This window comes from Symphalangus syndactylus, chromosome 16 (genome assembly GCF_028878055.3).
Source record: "Symphalangus syndactylus isolate Jambi chromosome 16, NHGRI_mSymSyn1-v2.1_pri, whole genome shotgun sequence".
NCBI classification, from domain to species: domain Eukaryota; kingdom Metazoa; phylum Chordata; class Mammalia; order Primates; family Hylobatidae; genus Symphalangus; species Symphalangus syndactylus.
This window is the reverse complement of record NC_072438.2, coordinates 49,287,068-49,310,220: the sequence shown is the minus strand read 5'-3', so window position 1 is coordinate 49,310,220 and position 23,153 is coordinate 49,287,068. Positions and strand designations below refer to the sequence as shown.

At 36.3% G+C, this 23,153-nt stretch overlaps 1 protein-coding gene across 5 annotated transcripts in view; it reads left to right on the top strand.

Moving 5' to 3' along the window:
- The window catches only part of ATP8A1 (ATPase phospholipid transporting 8A1), a 252,547-nt gene that overhangs the window by 46,996 nt on the left and 182,398 nt on the right, over positions 1 to 23,153 (top strand). For 2 of the 5 annotated variants that reach the window (XM_055246260.2, XM_055246258.2), the window contains exons 6-7: positions 12,410 to 12,450; positions 18,571 to 18,644. In XM_055246260.2, the coding sequence (XP_055102235.1) occupies positions 12,410 to 12,450; positions 18,571 to 18,644 (115 nt within the window). Of the gene's footprint in view, positions 1 to 12,409; positions 12,451 to 18,570; positions 18,645 to 22,011; positions 22,086 to 23,153 lie in introns of all 5 variants that reach the window. The other 3 variants (XM_055246261.1, XM_055246259.1, XM_055246262.2) reach the window with 2 other exon arrangements.

Here is a 23,153-nt window from a genome sequence, read left to right as displayed (position 1 = left end):
TGACCTGATGAATATAAAATTGTGTATTGTTTTCCAAGAACCTAGCTGCAGAGGGAAGACAGTAGGTTGACGCTCAGAAGTCCAGGGATGTGAGTCTTGATGAGTTTTATTGTCCACTCCACCCAGAGCATCGTGGCTGCTTCTCTTTGCTCCAGTATTTTTGTTGTGTGATGGTTTGTGCATACTAGATAGGAACACTACAGAGGGAAGGTCCAACTCTTACTCAGCTTTGTGTTCCCAATAGCTCCCAGACCAGGGTCCTGTCTTAGCAGGTGCTCTCTATGTGCATGTTAAATGAACGAGTAAATGAACCACTCTCTGGATAAATACTTGAGTATACATAATAAAGGAAGAAGAAAGACTGGAAATGAAAAAAAGCCTTCCTGAAAATTCATTATCTGGAGTGCAAATAAGATGAAAAGCAGTATTTTCATAACACTGTGTCCCAGACTTTCACAGTCACTGATAAAATCCAAATATGGCAGAAGTTCTTGCCACTTTTTTATCTTCTCTGTCAAAGTCATTATATTATCATTTAACCCTTGCTTCACCTTCTGTGAACACAATACTTTGTCTACTGATCCCTTCCATTACTCAAAGCACTGCCCTGTTCAGAATGCCCTCATTTTCCTTGTATCTAACCTTACTTTCATTTCCTCTCATCTCTTCCCTCGATATTTGAACTCAGATTTTGGCACAGCCTCCTCCATGTGTCTACACGCACAAGAGGCCATCTCTCATTGTTTTCTCTGAGATGAGTTGTTCTGCCAAATATATCTCTGCAGAAATTTATAAATTACAAATTTATAATTGTTATTCTAATATGTTCATCGAAGCCAATCCCCATATGAATTTATTGTGGTGATTGAGCTAGTTTTTAACTGGTAAAAATATGCTGTCATTTTTTATGAAATGCCATGATGTCTAGCTTGTCAATATTTCAAGTGGAATGACAGCTTCATCTAAAATCACAACATGGAGGCCTAGGAAAGGATGGAGTTCAGGTGCAAACTAAGGTATTTGGGAAAATTTGTAAATGCTTCCTAATGAGTAAATTTGATTTTTAAAACCCCAGGTGTATTCCCTGGAGGATGGTCTGTATACATTCTGCATGTGAGAATGTGTGGGAGATAGAGCTGCAATCCTTGGCAGCCCATTGATCAATTTGTTTGATGCTATAGTTAAATGAAGGCTAAATTGTTTAATATTGTACCTTATTTTATTATGATACTAAGCATTAGAATAAGTAATAAAGCAGTTTTCTGATTATTTAGAAAAGGTCACATGAAATTCTTTTAAACTAGACACATAGCTAAAAATAATAAATCGACTCACATTCACCTATATCTTCCTTTCCCAGAGCTACATCAATCAGCCTTTTCTGAATGGAGTTGAGTGAGTGACAGCTGATAGCCACTAACAAGACTACTTCCCTGCAGGGCACATAGTTGCTTATCTCCCACTGGAAACCATTTCACCTTTAAAGTCCTTTGTGAAAAAGGTGTTGAGTTGATGTGGATTGAATGTGTTTCAGGTTGTTAAGCATGAAATAACCTACTAAGAAGGCGGAGTTCATCTGGTTCAATTCATTTCGGTGCTGTTCAAAGAGATGTATTATGCTAAGGGACTTAAAATAGCAACACCTTTCTTGCCTGCTGAAAAACAGAGTGTTGCTCCCTTTTTGTCTCTCTGGAGGTAGCCCCACATCTGCTCTCTTCAGTAGACCTGAACATATACTCTGCCACATGTATGTTGGCTTTCCTATAAATGGTTTCTAGAAAGTAGTGTTTCAGTGATCCTAGGGACTTAAAATTAAGTATATTTATGGCCTAAGGAATTTCAGACATCTATAAGATTTTTAATATTTTCAGATTATCACAAAGATCTGAGTATTATGCAAATACTAAGATCTAACCATTGAACTGGTTGGATGTCTTCAGCAGTAGCTCTGGATGGAGAGGAGATATTTGTGGGGCAAGACAGCTCCAGGTAGTCTTTCACTTTTTTTTTTGCACACAAAGGAGCAAAACCCATTGAGGAAATTTGGGGAGATGGTTAAAGTGAGAGGACTGATTTTATGGTTGGCTTTATGACTTTGCTCTGTGCTTTATTCGTGTATGTGCATACTCCACTCACGTTGTCTTTTATTTTTAAATTTAAATCAGGTAGTCTGCTTTCATGGGAATTTTTCTCTCTCCTGTTTTTGCCAAACCCAAATAAGTTATATTAACATATTTTCTGGGAAAAATGGGTGTGATTCAAAGCTAGAACATTTGTTATTTTACTTCAGAAAGTCTTTATTGAACATCTTTCTTGTGTAGGACCCTGTGTAGAAAATGCAAAGAGAAATCATACTTGCCCTACAGGAAATTATAATCTTGTAGGGAAGATAAGATGCAGACTGATATAATTCAAGGTAAAAAAAAAAATAATAATAAGGGCCAAATCAGAGATGCAGGGATTCCAAAATGCCATTTGAGGGGTTCATGAAGTAAGAGTGGAACTTTGGTAATCAGGTATCAGGGTAGTAGCTGTGAGTGCTGCAGGGTGAAAGGACTAGTATGAGCGTTACTGTGGAAGTGGGAGGACATGAGATGTACTCTGGAAATAGCAGATAGTCTGTTTTGGCCAGGGCATAGAATCCATGTCATGAAACAGTGAGGGGCAGGGACAGGGACAGGGAGGCAAGTTAGGGTCATTTTTTGGAGTCTTTTGAAAACCAGAGTGAGGGTGAGGAACTTGGATGGAATTCTGAAAAGTATGGATAGGCTTCCACTTGTGTTTTTGAAAGAATTCAACAGCTGTATGGAGAGGTGGCAGGGAGAGGCACAGAGAGATTGATTTTCTTTCTTTTTTTTTTTTTTTTTTTGAGACGGAGTCTTGCTCTGTCGCCCAGGCTGGAGTGCAGTGGCGCAATCTCGGCTCACTGCAAGCTCCGCCTCCCGGGTTCACGCCATTCTCCTACCTCAGCCTCTCCGAGTAGCTGGGACTACAGGCGCCTGCCACCACGCCCGGCTAATTTTTTTTTTTTTTTGTATTTTTAGTAGAGACAGGGTTTCACCGTGATCTCGATCTCCTGACCTCGTGATCCGCCTGCCTCGGCCTCCCAAAGTGCTGGGATTACAAGCCTGAGCCACCGCACCCGGCCGAGATTGATTTTCTTATTAAGGAGGGGGGACAGGCTGTGTCAATTAGAAGACAAAGGAAAGCACACAGTGGATAGATTCATCTGGACCTGGCAATGGAGAGAAACCCAGTCAGATACCAAGTGCTGCCAAATCAAAAGACCGGGACTGAGACACCCACTAAATCCAGCGTTTAAAAGAAGTAGCCGTTGTTCATCTTTCTTAACTAGAGAGTAGTTGTGGAGCTCTGAAAACCGAAACCAGATCGCGATGAGTTGTGGAATGACTGATGGGTGAGGCAGTGGAGGGAGATTTTTCTTTCAAGGAATTTCTCAGTTAAGCAGAGGAAAAAGTGAGGGACTCATGACTGTGGGCAGGAATAAGGGAAAGCATTTCGAGAATAGGGTATTGCTGGTCTTTGTGCTCCGATCACGTCATGCCACTTACATTGATTTTTAATAAGCTATTGGTTCTCAAATTTGGCATCAGAATCCCCTGGAGCATTTGTTAAAACACAGATTGCTGGGACTCACTCCTAGAGTTTCTGTGGGCCTGGAGTGGGGCCCCAGAGTTTCATTTTTAAACTCTCAGTGACACTGCTGGTGAGGGGGTCATACTTTTAGGACAACTCATTTAAAGGTTGTATAAATGAGTTGATAGAAGTAGTATCAACCAATTTGACATCAATATATGTATTATTATATGTATTACATGGTTGAAAGAGGAATCCAGAAGTTTCCTTTGTCTTTTGTGTCAGTGGACACTAATGGTTCAGCCAAGCACCTGGTGGTTTAATGTAACCTTAATAGGCAAGTTTATACAAGAGACTCTTCCTGTGCCGTGTGAGTTTGTGCCACACTGAGGCTTTTGCCTTAAAGTTGTCTTTGGAAGTAAGAGTCTATACAGTGAATAAAATAATGTTTTAATGTTGGCGTTTGGCTTTCCTTCTTTGCCCCAGTCAAAGCCATAGTCTCAGCTATACTACAGTCCTTGATGACCTAAAATTCCTCTTAAATGCTGACTCAGAGGAATTGGAGCACACTACATTTTCTGTGGTTTTACTATTCCTCTATGACAACAGTAGTGTCATTGTCTTTTTGGATGACTTGCCTCTTGTTACCCACTTAAGAAACGATAGGCTGGGTGCGGTGGCTGACGCCTGTAATCCCAGCACTTTGGGAGGCCAAGGCAGGCACATCACAAGGTCAGGAGTTCAAGACCAGCCTAAACAACATGGCGAAACCCCATCTCTACTAAAAATACAAAAATTAGCCAGGTGTGGTGGCGTGCACCTGTAATCCCAGCTACTCAGGAGGCTGAGGCAGGAGAATTGCTTGAACCTGAGAAGTGGAGGTTACAGTGAGCTGAGATCGTGCCACTGCACTCCAACCTGGGCGACAAAGCGAGACTCCATCTCCAAAAAAAAAAAAAAAGATATTATTGCCCAGGGAGGGCACCCCAGTGGCACTTTCGGCAGTGGCCCCAGTGGTAGACCATTCTGATTGGGGTGGTGGGTGGGAGGCGTGCTTCTCTCGGAGAAGCTGATGTTAGAGTGTTAAGTTAGCACCTGCACCTATGCATTATTTGATTGGGTCCTGAGAAACTGACCACTTCCTCCAGGGCCTTTGAGGAATCCCGAATGTTCTCTAACAGAATGTTTTCATTTCAAAAAAGAAACCTATTACAACAAAGCTGTTACCTTGTATCCTGCTAAATAAAAACAAGTTACATTTGAGGTAATTGTTTAGTCTGAGCTCTCCCATGGTGGGACTGTCAGACTAATTAGGCTGTTAGAAAACTATAGCAGGTGTGTTTGGTTGGAAGTGGTGGAGGAGTTTTGCATTTAAAACAATGAGCTGTCAAAGCACCATACCACCGGCCATTCTGACAATCCTGTCGTAACTTATTCCTACTCCCCTTCACCAGGCTTCTTTAATCATCTCCTACTCCCCTTCACTAGGCTTCTTTAATCATCTCCTACTCCCCTTCACCAGGCTTCTTTAATCATCTCTGCTAGGCTCTTAATGCTTTCCATACATTGGAGGACTGTCATCTTCCTAAACGAAGGTAGGGAGGAACACAGTTACCTCCTTGTTGAAATCTAATCTGGTTATATTGTGACTGGTTTCTTGAACACATCCTAAAGGTACAAAATTACGTTGGCCTTGGCTGTGTAATGTGAGGTTTACCTAATTCTCTACTGAAATGAATACATTAAAAAAAAAATCCCTCTAGAATCAGAATAGCAGCTCTGTTACTTTTGGCCCAACTACCCTAAATGCTCATCACAGGCCGGGCATTGTTTCTTGCTTTCTCTAAACTTAGGTTAGTGCCGGGTCAGGGGAGGTTGGTGATTTAAAAATAGCTAGATTGCTAATTCAGTCACCGGCATAATACATGTGGTGGTGTTTATTTTCATTGTTCTGAGGACTGGGTGTTTAAGAACCAGTTCTAAAAGATAACAATGAATTATAGGATTGCCTTATTTCCTTGGCCAGTGTTCATGTCTTGATTTGTATGGAAACTTTTTTTTAATGTTGTAAGCTGATTTTTAACTTTATCAGAGTATATTCATCTATATTCCAAGATGACGCTAGCCTCAAGTTTGTGTATTTCCTTTCTTCATTTCTGTGTTCTGGTTTTGTATTTCAAGAACACAATAAATGGGGGATGGGGTAGAAGTACGTCCTCATTTCTAAGGAGCCTACCAGCACTGCAGATGGCAGCAGGCCCATGCAGCAAGTATTGAGCAGCAAGGTTCTGTAATATTTTCAAAGAAGCGTTACTCTGTTTAGTTAGGATTCCAACTCAGTGTAGGGATGTAACGGTAATTTATACTTTCATTAATCCAGACCACTACAGCCTTCAGAATAAATATCAAATACTCATCAGACTGACAAAATTCAAGGAATTGATAAGTTTGTGCTTGTCTCAGTTTGTAGTCAGTGGAAATTTATCCATTGCTCTAAAAGTGTGGAGTGCTGTAGATTCTTAGGTATCTGATGTATCTGATAAAATTGCAAACTCAAATGCCCTGGAGTCAGCAATGTTCTCTGGGGCATTCTCTCTTATAGGGTATAATCATGTGAATATATTTCATTGCTGTGGTAGAAGAAAAAAATAGAAGTCAGAATTTGCACCGGGGGGAGAATAGTTGAATGCTTTATGATGCAGCTGTTGTGGGAAATTGAGTTGTCTCACACAGGGCGAGGACAGCTCTGTGCCTATCTCTAGGACACCTGGAAGTGTGATGCTGACCACTGCCTAAGACAAGGACGAGACGGACTAGCTGGTGATTTATAATGTGCTGTTTAAGGTTTGAAACTCCCTTGTAGCCACCCAAGACTAGCTTCTCTACTCAGTTTAAGCATATATAGAGATTGATGGCTTAACTAGTTTTACTGGCTACACAGTTTGCCTTGGCTGGTCAACTAGAGGGTAGAAAAGACCCCACTGGAAACTTTTGCCTGGGCCTTCCTAAAATTCAGATTTCACATACATACCATGGAGCTTCGAAACCCATGTTGAGGGTGAAAGAGAAGGGATCCTGGGGAGCCGTGCCTGTCAGTCTCTCTGGCCTCTGATGCTTTTCTGGGCTTTCATTTTCCTGCCGTACCATAACATATCCTTTGCCTTGAGTAAAGTCTTCTGTGAATACATCCTGTGAAGTCTTGTGTGTCTGCCTAATTATCCAGCCCGTTGTAATTGACACATCTATGCCATGGAGTATTTTCCAAAAATGAGTTAAATATCTCTGCTTTTCATTAAAGTATTTATGGCATGTTGAGTGGAAAACCAAGTGGCAGAGAAATTTTAAAAGGGAAAGAAAAAACAAGAATGTCCATGTTTGTCTAGAGAAAGGTGTGGGAGGATTCATCAGTTAGTACTCCTTACTGTGAGAAAGTGGTCTTGAGAAGAGGAATGTCAGCTTTTACCTTGTATACATACCTGTCTTGCTGGAAACATGTATTGATTTTGTCATTTGGTAGAAAACATTGAATATGTATTTAAAAGTTTCTTAGATGTGTACATTTGGGCAGTATGCCACATTTTTCTAAGTATTTCTCCAATAATGAATTGAGAGGGAACATTTGGGTGGAGAGGAGAATGCACTGTTTGGCTGGAGACAAAGATTCGCAAAAAGTCAGTGGAGCAAGGAGGTAAATAAGTTTGAACGTGGAGAGAAAATTGATCAGAGCAAGGTTGAGGGAAAATGAGCCCGTACAGAAGATGGAGGCGTCAAGCAGATTTGAAGGAGGACGGCAGAAGTGCAGCAGATTTGGAGGCGGTTTTCCATGTCAGTGCCACTGGCTTCCACTATCCGTTACTGAGTGAAGACTCTCTAGCATAATCTGCTGGGTCTGAGAAGCCTGTTGTGACACTTCCCATGTGTTAAATGGAACCCAACAAAGTGGATCAGGGCTATTTTTACATGTGAACTAACAAACATCTGCAAAGTCGCAGCATGTTGAGGAGGGCTAGATTAAATTACAGAGCTGGAAGGAGTGGCCCTGAGCTGATACCAGGGAACAGTTTGTGTTAGTGCCTCTGAGGGTTACATAACCATTTCTAACTGCTTGCACTGAAAATTGGTTTAGTCACTTATAAAACTGAGATGTCTATTTTAAGCAAATGTTAAAATAGTTCATTGGCATCTTTTTCTGTAGCTATTTTTTAATTCAGTTATAGTTCGCATACCATATAATTCACCATGTTGAAGGATACAGTTCAGTGGTGTTTAGTGCATTCACAAGGTTATGCACCGATCACCACAATCTTAATTCTAGAACATTTTCATCAATCCAAAAAGAAACCCTATACATGTAAACAGTCAGTCTTTCTTTATTCCTTGAGTCCCTTGCAATCACTAACCTACCTTTTGTCTCTATGGATTTGTCTGTTCTTGGCATCTTATGTACATGGGATCATACAATACATGGCCCTTTGTGTCTGGGTTCTTTCACTTAGCATATCTCCAAGATTCATTCATGTCGTTGTATCCACACTTAAATTCTTTTTATGGCAGAATGACATTCCATTTAATGGCTATACCACATTTGTTATCCATTCATCAGTTGATAGACATGTGGGTTGTTTCTACCCTTTGGCTATTATGAATAATGTTTCAGTGAACATTCACATACAAGTTTTGCGTGAACGTATGTTTTCCGTTCGCTTGGGTATACACCTAGTAGTAGAATTTCTGGGTCTATGGTAACTGTGCTTAACTTTTTGAGGAACTGCCAAAGTATTTTCCTATATAACTATTTATTAAATGTCATGTTTATGTTATTTTTAACATGAGCCCTACTAGGTAGTGGAGTTGTATCTTTAGTAAATCTATAACTGTTACAATGGTTTTATATGATCCTATGACAGATAAGAATATGAGTGGATCCAGCATTCCACCCAGCTAGTACTTACTGAGCACCTTTATGTCAGTGAGTGCTGTGTGATAACACTGGAACGGTAACAGTGAGTATAATAGAGAAGGTTTCTCTTGTCATGGATCTTATAATCTGGGGGAAGAGACAGCCCTTAAATAATCCTGTTTAATTAAGTATTCGGTAAAACTGTGATGCTGTGATAAGTGTTCTAAAGGAAAAGTGCACGGAGCTCATTTAGATTTGCAGGTGAGGAGGAAGGACTGGGTGTCAACACAATGTCCCCTGAGAAAGTGCTGTTAAAGCTGAGATCTACAAGGTGTGTGTACAAGTTAACTAGGTGAGGATGGAGGGAAAGAGAATTCTAGGCATGGAAACATGTGCAAAGGATTTGAGACAGCAGAGAGCACGGTGTGCTCACTACAGAGTGTTGGGAGTGGCAAGAAGTGATGACGGGAAAGAGGCAAGAGTGCTTCATAAAAGGCCTTGTAGATGTTTCAATTTATTTTTTGAGCCTAGGGAAGCCAATTGAAGAGTTCTGAGTAAGGGGTGACCCAGGTTTGTGTGTATGGACTGATACATAATAATATGTAATTATAACATATATGTAAAATCATAGATAATCCTTATAGCTACACTGTAGAAACTGAATTTGAAAGAGATTAAGAATGAATGCAGGAAACTAGCCTGAGGCTAATGCAGACATCCAGTTGGGAGGGGGTGGTTCCTTAAACTAGGGGTGCTGATATTGGTGATGGTGGAGAAGATTTTTAAAATATTGGCAGATTTTGAGATGCTTAAGGCATAAAATCAACAGGAAGTTTTTAGTAGTAAAAAATATTCCAGATTTTCAAAGGCATTTTTTCTGTAAGAGTTTTAAAAGGGGATAAACAGGGAGGCATATGAGCATAATAAAACTGCCAAAAAATCATAATGCAGCATTGTTTACAAAGAGAAATTAAGTTGCTTCAAAAGCATTGCTACAGAAACAAAATAAAAGTTAAAAAAAACTATACCCAAACTAATAAGTGAATATAACAAAATTACAGGGTGACAAGGTCATTCATTGTACAAAAATTTAATGCATTTCTAAATACTGCCAATGACTGGAAAATAGAATAAAAAATAACCCTCGTGAGATTAAGAAAAAAAATAAAATATCAAGAATTAAATCTAGTGAAAGACCCATTCACAGAAAACTACAAAACATATCCAAGAAAAATTAAGATGTAAATAAATAGAGAAAGATAGCTTGTCCATGAATTGGAAGATTTGAGACCCAAATCAAATTCCAGGAAGATAGTGTGTTCTGCGGAGCTTATTCATCCTTTCTAATCTAAAGTCTTAATCTTCATGTCAAATATCTTGATTTTAGAAATATTGGACACTGATAGTTTTTTAAAAAAAAACTAAGTATTACCATTGGGATAATTACTAATATGAGATAGGATCAGAAGGAAATAAGTGGTAATAAAGAGCTCTAGATACTACTGACCAGTTTTTCCTAAATTAATGCAAACTTATGGCCCAGTCACTCTGTTAGTTGATCTTGGGTGTAGCTGATTTGAACAGGACTTTACCATCTCTCTTTGTTACCATCTCTCTTATTATATTGTAGCCAGTGGGTTACATAATTAAAGGGAAGTATGCTCTCATTTATTTGTTTTTATTTTATTTTATTTTATTTTTGAGACGGAGTCTCTGTCACCCAGGCTGGAGTGCAGTGGCATGATCCTGGCTCACTGCAACCTCCCCCTCGCGGGGTCAAGCCATTCTCCTGTCTCAGCCTTCCGAGTAGCTGGGACTACAGGTGTGCGCCACCATGCCTGGCTAATTTTTTTGGTGTTTTTTTAGTAGAGACAGGGTTTCACCATGTTGGCCAGGCTAGTCTCGAACACCTGACCTCAGGTGATCCGCTCACCTCGGCCTCCCAAAGTGCTGGGATTACAGGCGTGAGCTACTGCTCCCGGCCCTCATTTATTCTTTATGCTTTGTTACAACTTATTTTGAGGAACATACTGTTGGACTCTGGCAGAGATAGCACCTCTTGCTTTTCTACCAGAGGCTTTTTTGACTCCGGGTCAGAAGCTCCAAACCCCTACTGCTCCATGAGCAACATCGAGCAGGGGATTTACTCCTGGGATCAGTTTGGGTGAGCTCTGCAGGCATTAGAGTCTTGTGTTTCGGGATACAGTGATCAATTTAAGGTGCCTGTGCTTTAGATCCTTGGTCCGTACCTGTTTAAGTACTGTAAAAATTGGTACTTTAACTTCTGTGGTTAAGATATTGTACTGGAAATACTTTATGTGAGCTCTCTAGCTTGGAATGATTATTATTTTTTTTAATTAATGAAGTTAATTCACCAAAATGCACTGTGAGGTATTCATTAATTTGTTTTATAAGCATCTGAATGTCCTATATACCAAAAGGGCTGCAAGTACAAGTAATAAAAAAAAAAAATGGCTAAGACATAATGTATGTGTTCAGGGAATTTAGAAACACAAAAAGACAATATTTTAATTTAAATAATTTATATTGTGACACTGATTTCAAAACATTTTGCTATTTAACATTTTGGGGATTATTATTGTGATCGCTTTAGAGGGTTCAGGCTTCATCTATCCCAACATCAAAAGAAACTGAATCAAATGTTTTTGTACCTATAAATTATGCATTTTGCAAATACTGAGTAGCTACTGTGTGCCAGGTACTGTGCTGTTTCCAGGGAATATAATATTAAAACAAATATTAAATGCTTTTCACTCATGGAATTTACATCTGGATAATTTGTTGATGGGCCTTGACATATTTCTCTCCCAAAGTACTAAGTGCTGTGCCGGCTACCTCACATACTCTCTTATCCTGTTTTATTTTTATTTTTATTTTTTGGTGTTTATTAGCATACTCTGGTTATAGCACAGATAACATCACAGGAAAAAAAATTATACTGGATAACCCCACTGATGTGAAGCAGTAGCGAAACCCTAAGAAATACCTACGCCCCATCATAATTTAATAGTAGCCTCTTCTTTTGCCTTTTTTTTTTTTTTTTCTTTTCAGAAAACCAAATATAGAAAATTTGGATTTTTAGGGCCAGGCACGGTGGCTCACGCCTATAATCCAAGCACTTTGGGAGGCCGAGGTGGGCAGATCACTTGAGGTCAGGAGTTCGAGACCAGCCTGGCCAACATGATGAAATGCTGTCTCTACTAAAAATACAAAAATTAGCCACGCGTGGTGGCGCATGCCTGTAGTCCCAGCTACCTGGAAGGCTGAGGCAGGAGAAGGGCTTAAACCTGGGAGGCGGAGGTTGCAGTGAGCCAAGATTGTGCCATTGCACTCCAGCCTGGGTGACAGAGTGAGACTCCATCTCAAAAAAAAAAAAAAAGAAAAGAAAATTTGGGTTGTTTTTGCTCTTTGTTGTTGTTGTTTGTTTTTTTGCATTACTGTAAACCTAAAGGTACAAATTCTTTCTCTGTTGGCTTTATGTGTTAAATTTTTACTAAACTATTAGAAATCTATTATTCTGTGCTTGTGATTTTTCTTTTTAAACAATTGCTACTCTAGTAGCATCTGAAATGTTTTTAAGCTTGTCACTTCCTTTTTCACATCATTTTTTTTGAGCCTCATAGTTCCTCTGTGTGCTAAAGAAAGCCCTTCGTAACACCAATGAGATTGCTCTCTGTTAGGGATGTTATTGTGGGAGCTAAAATATACGTTGGTTGTTTCTAATTTTTTTGTAATTTTACATATTCTTGCTATCATAATTAGATTTTTAACCTATACAAATTGCTACTGGTTATTTTGACTGAAGCTATTCATTTAAAATGATTATTTCATCAGAAATGGCCTTTTCATAGTTAAAATTGTTGTTTAAAATGTCACCTTTTCTCTTTCCAGTTTTGAGAAATGGTGCTTGGGAAATTGTCCACTGGGAAAAGGTATGCATTGATTTTTATTTTGTTCCAGGAGAAGAAATGCATAGCGGTGTACTCTAGTATATATAATTTTTTGTATAATATAAGCAAATGTCAATAATTTTACTAATATAAAAGCTATTTAGTAATATAAACATGCATGGAGTCTTCAGTCACATTCATTTAATATTTCTGTGTTATAGAAAGACTTATTTTGAAAAATATCTAGAACTTTTTGTTTTTTTCGTAGTATATTTTGAGTACTGTTATCATAGATTTTATTTAACCATGAACTGTTTTGTGTTGTAATTTTTTGCTTTAATCATCTACTTTCCAAGTAAAAATAAGAATTTGAGTTCTGATATTTTACTTCTGCATATTTTACTTCAAATTCATATAGTGAGACTAATTATATTTGCTTACCACTAATTCCTTTAAAACAAAAATCTTACAAATTAAATATTGTCTTCTAATGAAATCAGTTCTTTAACATCAAAGGTTAATTTGTTTATAGGACCTCTAACATGGCAGTTAGTAGGTTAAGTCATAATTTAACAAACGTTATTCAGGTGTTCTTTTCAGACTTCGCTTTCAAAAGGTAAGCAATTATTAGTTCTCCCTTAGTTCTGGAATAAGGTTTAAAATCTAGTCATCTACAAATGAATAGCTTTGGTAACTTGGTAAAAGACTTTTTGGAGGCTGAGCCGCCCTTCTTAGGGCACTTTATTTCCTGGGATTGCCAGGACACTAGAGATGTATCTCACAGGACAGTATCTTGCTAGGACAATCGAAGTGTAACCAACAGTTTATTTGCACTCCAGTACTTCCCAGCTGATTGAAGTCCATGCCCTTGATTCTACCTTGTCATGGTCATCTTGTATTTCTGCAGGGGATACCTTGTACCCCCCAATTAAAAATTAATTAAATTTCTGTTGATTTTCAGTCAGTGGCTAGAATAGAGACTGACATCTCCTCTTTCATATAGTTGAAAATTTACCCCTATTTTTTCTTTGGTTTTTGACATGAGAGCAACAAACGGGAAAATACCTTGGTTGTGTTTTATTTATTTCTGTGATAGGAATCTCTTTTTCAGAAGAATAAAATAAACAGAAATGCTAAAAGGAATTTCAAAATAAGTTTTTTTTCTACTCTTTTCTGGCACGTATGGAATTAAACATTTTAGAAAGAAGACAGGTAGGATATAATCAAGTATGATAAGTTGAATTTTATTACAAATATTATTTTACCTAGGGTTGTCAGTGTAATTAACATAAATATGCATGCTAATAAATAACCTAGGCTGCTTGCTCAGAAAATAAACAAATTCGGGAGATAATAATGTACTACTTCACTCTAAACCTTTAAAATGTCTTATTTTCCTAATAAGCAATCATTATTTCAAGATTGTGCTAACCTACCTGGATTATTGTAATTCTTACTTTTCCTATTTTTGACAGACAAATCACCAGCCAGGATTACCCCTAATAATAGCATTTTCAGTCATCTCGCAGGTCAATGGCACACCTAACCTAGGCATCCCATTTTGAGATAGAGAAGGACAGAACTTAAAGTGTTGCCAAAAGTCATCCAGCCCAAGAGAGCTGAAATTATTTAATAATTAGAATTATAGAAGTAATTAGAATCACTAAAAGTTGGTTCAGTGATGAAATCATGATAAATATTCAAAAATTAACATCATTCTTAAGTTGACAGTATCAAGTTTGAAAATAAAATGAAGAAGAGGTCTCATTCCCAGTGGCCTATGGGAGGCCTACAAGTAAATTTAACGTATGTGTATGACCTTTGTAAAGAAAGCATCCAAACATTGATATTCAAGATTCATACAAATTTACAAGTATGTCATATTCCCAGAAAAATTAAAAGTGAAATATCACTTGTTCCAAATTATGAAGTAATATAATCCCAGGGAAATTACTGTATTTTCCTCAAGAATTGACTAAATTTTTCATCTGACTTGCAAAAATAAACAGTTAAGAAAGTAGAATATATTTTGGAAAAATGAACAGTGTGCAAAGATTAACTACAGGTGAAATGGAAAGCAAAAGTTATTAAAATACTGTGGTTTGTTTGCAAAAATAGACATTGATGAGTAGAATAACATGGAGCAGATTTAAGTAGTATAGAATAAAATATAGTGCCCTGAAATAAGGCCTGTTTAAGATTTGAAAAAGGAGTCAAAAATTATTTTTTAAATAATTGTTATCACAGATTAGCAATTTTAAGAAATAGTATTTGAATATTTAGTTTATATCTAAGTCACAACCTATGCTAAAATAAATTTCAGCTGACTAAAAGAGTTAAATGTTAAAACGCTGTTTTTAGAAAACGTACAAATAGAATAAAGGCCTTAATAAATATTTGAAGAAGAGCAGTATCTCAAAATCTATGGAATTAGATTATATAAATTTTAAAACTAATACACAACAAAAACTGCCACAAATAAGTAGGCAGGCTATGTGAAATATTTGCACCAAATAGGACAAATGATTAAGATCATTGTTATATAAATAAGAAAACTTGACAGTAAACCAGAAATACGATAATCGACCAGACTCAGTATAATATTCAACCTAGTAAAAGTTGCAAATTTAAACCATATTGAAGTTTCATTTGCTACCTATTCAATAAATAAAAACAAACTTATATTTCAGATTTATTTTTATGAAATATTTTATTTACATACTATTGTGAATGAGCAGTTTGACTATTTATATTGAGAACCGTTAAAAGGGGATTCTGGAAATTTATCCCAAGAAAAGAATCATAAAGTTGGAGAATATCTCCACGTGTATAAAAATGTTTATTGTAGCATTATTTACTTATAATAGCAAAACAATAGAACATATGGAAATGCAACAATAGGGACATAATTTTATAAATTATGGCATTTTATACTCATATATTTTGTGACAAGTAAAATCTGTAATGTCACATGGTGTAGCAACACAGAAAAAATTATACTATTCATTCGACAAGTATTTATTGAGTGCATATGCCAAGCAGTGAGCTTAAAGCAGCAAGCAAGACAAATAAGGGTTCCTGTATCATAAGATCTAATCATAGGTGAAAAAAAATAGTACATGTACACTGAAATACTGGCTTTGTAAATCGTTTATTGAACAAGTGAACAGGCGCAAAAGCAGCCTTACTTGTTGGGATAACAAAATTTTGAGGCAAGTCTTTTCTTTGCCTTATATGATATTTTGTCCAATTAAAACTAAAATCAATAAACCAAAACCAAGAGTGTCATCTACATGCCAAGGTAATATGATAGACCTTAGTGTAAATGGGCTTTACTTCAGGGCTCTTTCTCTGCCTTTCTAAATGTGTGGCTACTGTGGTTGCTCTTTAATGATCCTCAAAGGACCTACAAATTTGCCTAGCATACATCTCATCATTCACAGCTGGGCAGACTTCAGCTCTCAGATATTAGTGGTTTATCTCTCCAATTAGTGCCCTGAAACCTTTTCCCTGTTGCAAAAGGTTAACTTGCAGATACATAGTTTTAAAAGAAAGTATTGTAATCACAAAGCCCTACACAAGGAACCACACTGTGACTCCTGAACGGTAAGCTGCTGGCTTCATTGCTCTTGCCACAGATTATTTCTTTACAATGAGGTGCAGCTAACACTGTTCACAGGTTTTTGAGATGTATGCAGGTGGAGAATTTAGCCAAAGAATCTTGGAATCAACATATTCTTCTGGCTTATTAAGGAAGCATGGCGTGGTGGGCTGTATGCATGTGTAAAAGTTACTCTGTAAAGCCACTTTAATGCATGAAGCTTCCACCACAATATGTATTTCCTTTTTCTTTTCTTTTTTTTTTTTTTCTTTTTTTTCTTGAGTTGGAGTCTCGCTCTGTTGCCCAGGCTGGAATGCAGTGGCGCAATCTCGGCTCACTGCAACCTCCACCTCCTGGGTTCAAACGATGCTCCTGCCTCAGCCTCCTGAGTAGCTGGGATTACAGGTGCCTGCCACCACGCCCAGCTAATTTTTGTATTTTTGGTAGAGACAGGGTTTCACCATGTTGGCCAGGCTGGTCTTGAACTCCTGACCTCAGGTGATCTGCCCGCCTCAGTCTCCCAAAGTACTGGGATTACAGGTGTGAGCCACCACGCCCAGCTAATAGTTGGATTTTTAAATCAGGCTATTGCAGCCTGATAATCTTCCTATTTTACATAATCCTCGACGTTGCTAATATGAGTGACTTCAGAAGGCTGTAGGTAGTGGACTGAAAGCCCTAAACATTTCCTTAACTTTGGCATTTTGGGTACTAAAATTGCTTTATCATGACATTCCTCCAATTAGAATATGTATGATTAAAGCATTTTTGTCATCTTGACTTTTTCTTCTCTTGATTCCTCTTATGCACACACTAGGCTGGAAGAGGAATGCCGTATTAGCTCAGAACCCAAAAGGAAAGACAGGTGTTTGGATGTCTTTTGAGAAATTGATCTTAAACATAGACATTCTAAGGAGTTAAGTTCCCTAGTTTCCTTACAGTAAAGAACTTCAGCATTCATTGATTTAGCATGCTTTAGTAAGAACGTCAGCATTTAGTAAGCCCCTGGTTTTCCCAGGCCACTGGCATACCGTATAAATTGTTACTATTTTATTGAGTTTAACTGCAAGCCCTTCTTTTGTCTTACAATGAGTAAAGATGTTGGAAAGCAGCACAATCAATTAGGGATTTAAGTCTGACTGTTAGACTCTAACACGATAGTGTAGAGGATGTGATTCTGATTTTGTGAAGCACATAGTTGAATTTAAGAGGAAACATTAACACATAGGAGTTGATTAAAGAAAAATTAAATGGTAACCTGGATGCATTCTAAGTGCCATGATTTCAGAGAATTTACATTTTATTATCTTTCTGTCAGTGAGTATAATCACAGTACCATCACAGCACATTATTTTAAGGACCAGTTTACATTTATACTTGCAGTTTTTAATTTTTCCTCTTTACCCTTTTTTGAGGTAGGGGGTGTTTGATTCCAAGATCCCTGGTAATTTGCCAGTTTCAGCTAGTCCAAATTTCAGATTTCAGCTGAATTATTTTTTGAATCAAGGCACCCAGAACTTAAGCATAAAGAGACAATACCCCTGCCCCAACCTTTCCTAACCTCTTCTTTTGGTAAATAATGGACCGCAGTGGGCTGCCTCTGCAGTAATTCTTATTATGATTCCCACAAAAGACACTATTCTGTTCTTACCCTCATAGTGTTATTTTAGAGTTCAAGGAAAAGTAGGGAGGGGGAAGAACAAACAGGCTTTAATTTAGAAAGTCTTTTTTTCCATCTATTAAGTATTGAAATTCATGTTTAGTCTCATTTGTCTACTAAGTGGTCAACTTTCATGATGTAAGGGGAGCAGCTAACAGTGTAACTTGGTGAACTCAGTTAAGCCAAGTTGTTGCTTAGTTATTGTATTGTTTGCCAAAAGCTATATGACACATCTGTCACTTAAATTACTGCTAACAGTTTTTGAAAATAGTATGTCTTTGTCTTTATGCCGGGCTCAGAAAAATGCTAAGAGGTAGTAAAATGAAGAGATTAATTTTTAATTTAAAATAATTGATAGTTTCACAAAATTATGCAAAATCAGGATTTGCAGACAGTCAAATGTGGATTTGAGTCTAAGCTCTTCAGCTCCCCATGATCTTGAGCAAAAATGTCAGAATCTCAGACTCATTTTCTTTCTCTCCAAATGATGAGTTATAAGCAATACTTGTTTCACAAGCATTATTGTGAGGAGCAATTATATATGATAGTGTCTCCAGTTGCATTGAGATTTTCTTCAATAGGATAAAGATTTATATTGGTAAATTCCTCCTTTATATTTTTATGTCAGAGAGGATATGAGAAGTTGAAATGTCAATTAAATTGATAGAATAGATTGATTTTATCAAGATAAGTTATATATCCAATATACAATGTTCATTTTTTTAAAGGATTCCTCCAACCCTGGTCTCACTCCTAGATAATTTTCTTCCATTTTGTGAAGATAAGTGGTTCTTGTTTGCCAATAACGATTCTTACTGTATTCTGTGCTTTTCACAATGGGTTGTATGTTTGTAACTATCTTTCAATGCAGATAATTAACCAATTCCCAGTTTTCTTTCAGGTAAATGTTGGAGATATAGTTGTAATAAAAGGCAAAGAGTATATACCCGCTGACACTGTACTTCTCTCATCAAGGTAGAGATGCCTACTGATGCTCAAACAGTGTAGAGGATGGTTTCTCTACCCTGCACTGACCTTGTGATTTCTCCAAGGAAATAAGGAATAAACGAAGAATTTAAAACCTCTCTAATAATTTTTGTTTAAACATTTAAAAAATTGATTGGACTTAAAGGGTTATTTCATGTTTGCTGTATAGAATAAGTGATAGGTACTATACTTTATCATTCAAATATAATTAAGAGTCTACTCTCCCTCTGGATCTATCCAGATCCTTTTGTGGGGATCATAACTCTTAAGATTTCCTGTCATTTATTTTATATAATACATGGATTAGGTTCTATTGATTTTTTTTTTATCTTTCAGTCCTTGTTCATCATAAATCCCTACAAAGTTTCTTATTACGATGGAATGGTATAAAAAAATGGATGAATGATTCTTTTTGCCATTATGCCTTTTGAAATGCCATCCTCTTCCAACAGAAAAGTACTTTGCTCTTTCTTTTAAGTTCTTTCAGTTACTTAATTTAAATAATTTTCATTTTACTCGTATTTTAGTCATGAATTAGTATTCAGAACATATGGCACTGTTACTCTTTGAAGAATGTGACTTTCAAATGGTTTTAGGTTTAAAAACTATAAACTAGTCCTATTTTAAATTTAAAAAATTGCTTTTAATATTTTAGAGGTTGTTTATCATCATTTCCTTGGACAGTTTTATTTGTAAATTCACATATGAATATGGACAGTGTCCTTTTTTCAAAATGTATTTTATCAGGTCATCATTTAAAGTGATTCGATTCATGACAGGTTAGTGAAACTTAACTGAACAAACAAAAGTATTTATAGTAGATACTTATAGAAGTCTACAACCAATTAAAGTAACTGCAGGTAGTTACATTTCTGTAATTTTGTGCCATGTACCTATAGGTTTTTGTTTTCAGAAAAAATAATATAGATGTTTTCGAATCACTCTTTCTGTTCCTAGTTTCCTTTGCTTATAACTTTATCAGGATAAAACTCTAAAACTGAATGAAGCTAACCGTCCATTCTTGGCATCTTCAGAATTAGCCTGAGGGAGAGCTTATTTTCATTGTCTCAGGTTCTAGGTAGTATCAGGCACTAGAAAGAGCTCTCCTTAGGTAGTGAAAAGCCAGGATTCTTATTCTGAGTTGGTGATTTTGAACCAACTGCTTAATCTCTCATGCCTTGATTTCACATCTTTTATATTAAGATGGATTAAATGATCAAATTCTAATATTCCCCAATTCTTTTTGTTTAAATTGATAAGATTTAGGAGTACCTTACAGAATGGTGTCCAATCAGTTTTACTAAGTAAAAATGTGATGAATGGATTGGACAGTTGGCCATCTGAATGTTTTACAGTCTTGTGCTGCGTAACAACATTTTGGTCAGTTATGAAACACATATACAACAGTGGTCCCATAAGATTATAATGGAGCAGAAAAATTCCTATTGTACAAATACTTACTATTGTGTTACTGTTTCTTTACACTATTCCATACAGTAACATGCTGTACAGGTTTGTAGCCTAGGAGCAATCTGCTATACCATATGGCCTTTAGACTATACCATCTAGGTTTGTATAGGTACCCTCTATGATGCTCACACAGTGACAAAAATGCCTAACAATGCATTCCTCAGAAGCTACACCTGTCATTTTCACGTGACTGTATGTAAGAAAGTTCAAAATGATAGTAACACCTTCTAACATTTTGGGAAAGTATTGTTTTCCCGATTAAACTCTTAGAGACATAATTATAGAATGAATCATATAGGCTGAACCGTTAAATACAATTTTTATTTTTGATGCTCAAAAATGTGAAGATAATTGACTATACTGCCCTGAATTTATATTTAATTTTAAGTTGGAAATTTTCAAAATCTTTGCCGTCTGACTCTATCCAACTTCAGAAACTCCCCAGCAAGCTACTTGTATTTCTTAAACTTTAGACCATTTTTACAGAATTTGTTTTATAAACATTAAAAACACTTACTGGTGGCTATAAATATCAATTTATCAAAACAGTTTCTGTGTCTTAATATGGTCTCCACAGTGATTAACTTCCTCCAAGATTATATTTTTAAAAGATTATCTGATTCATTGCTTTTTGTTATTGAGTAGAATTCAAAATAAAGGTTGTGCTTTTAGACATTTCAATCCAAGTAGCAGAATACCACCTTTCAGGATTTTTTTTCCTCAAAGGGTTTTAGCATTACTTAGCTCCTTTGAATCTACATTAACCTCACGAAATAGGTAGTAGTGTTCAATTATTTAACTGAAAGAGAAATTTTGACTTTAGGTAATGACTAAGTCAGGGTTGGAATACTCCTAATTTACTATCTTCACACTGTCCACTATCAAAAGAAGCACATGATGATTTTTACCTGCAAGTGAGCAACCACTTAGCAGTAAGAGTAAACAACTGTTTATAATATTTTAATTTTCAATTTTTTTAATTTTTAATTACTAAGAGTGCATCTTCTGTGAGGTAGTTTGAAATTAAAGCATGAACTTGGTTGAAAGTTACTGTGTTTCATAGGCTTTCATTTTGAAATGAAACAGATTTTAGCATTTAATAAATAATACATTTATGCGTTAAGAAAGTATAAAGTAGGGTAAAATAACTCAAGCTGTTAATTCAAGTCCATATTCTCAGCATGTCTATTTCATACCCTCTCTGAAAAAATTTCTCTGGATTCAAAGGCTTATCCTTCCAAAAAATGCATTATCTAGACTTCATTAATTGCTAAGTAACTCAAAAGGCTACAGTTATGCCTTCTGACTTCCTAAGGCCTATGTCTTTGCAGCTTTGCATTAAAGTTAGTAAGATATTTATTCAATTAACTTTAAAAATATTTTGGAGTCAGAACATTTTTAATAGTTTTTTTTTAAGTGGGGCAGGGACTAGTATACTTTTTTTTCAAAACCCTATCACAACCCTAAAAAATAATTTTCATTATTGTTTTCTTCCTTTTTTGGTACAAGTGGACATACAGTAGATGGCATGAGGTTGAGAAATTTGAGAAAGAAAAATCTAGAATATAATGTAGTTCTCTATAAAATATGCTTTAATTTGATAAGCTTATGAGTAAACTTTTAAAAATTAAGTTTTCACACTAAAACTTTAAATTGGGCTTAAAAGCAAATAAATAACCCTCAAATATTAAATGTTTTCTTATGCCTTCAGACCTGATCAAAATAAGTTTTGAAAAAAATTGGCATTAGATGTTTTTATTAACATGTATTATTTTCTATAATAATTTTGAACTTTCTGTCTCTTTTGTCCATTTGTTTGTTTTTTTTCCTCTGTTCATTTTTTTTTTTTTTTGCCATTTTAATTATTTTACACTGGGACGTGTAGGTGGCAGTAGGGGAGATAGTGAAAGTGACCAATGGGGAACATCTCCCAGCAGATCTCATCAGTCTGTCCTCAAGGTTAGAACCACTGAGTCTTATAGGATGCGTGTATGTGGGTCCTCACCGTAAACCAGAGAACAGTTGCACCCAAATATGGTTGAGTTCTGTCTCTTCCTTTAAAACACAAACTTTTTATACTGCTTGGTGATGGACATTTCACAGATGTTTTAAAGGGATTTTTGAATACTATGTTGACTGATGCTTGTCCTTCAGCTGGGCAAATTGAACTCCTGTTATCAGTAGGAGTCTAAGAGGCATGACAATAAAGGTAGATTTTAATTTCCTATGCACCATTAATATATATTCATATTTAATAACATGCCTAAGTACTAAGGCTTAATTTATTATCTCTCCAGGATATTATTTTGAATAATGTTAAGCTTTTCATGAAACAGTCATTGAAAATTGATTAGATTATAAACATGTCTTATTCTTGTATTTTAAATTTTTCTGTAAGTTCTATAAAATGCTTCCAGCGATTGTGACTATAATTTGGGCTCATAGGGTTTATAGAGGACCCCCTGCACAAAGCTGGATGTTGCACATTTTGTACCGCATGCTTTGGGATCAACTTTTATCCCACTTGTATCTAGTGACAAAGTGCACGTTACTGTGATCAATTTCAGCTGTCTACTAGTGTCTGTATTGTGATATGCATCTTGTTTCATTTTTCACTTACTAATCAAAAAGCCTGCTTTGCCTCTCTTGACTAGTTTGTGTTTTAGATGTCATCATAGTTTGCTGAAATATTTATGATCTAGCATGATTCCTTATCTGAGACTTCTTGCTGCCTTTTCACAGCACTATTAAGAATTGCTTCAGTAACTGCTGTCCTAATTGTTGAGAATGTTCTGAATCTCGATGCTTATTTTATTACCCCAACTTCAAATAGAACTTAGCCATTTGAACTTCCTAACTTCCTAGCCGTTTAAAGACCTAGATAAGTTACTTTATGCAAAAAAAAGTAGAATTAGAATATTATTCTAATTGTCAGAATATGGAATCAACATTGTCATTTAGTATTTTCTTTGTCATCGTGCTTCTATATTATCAGAAGATGTGTTTTATAAATTCATAAACTATGTT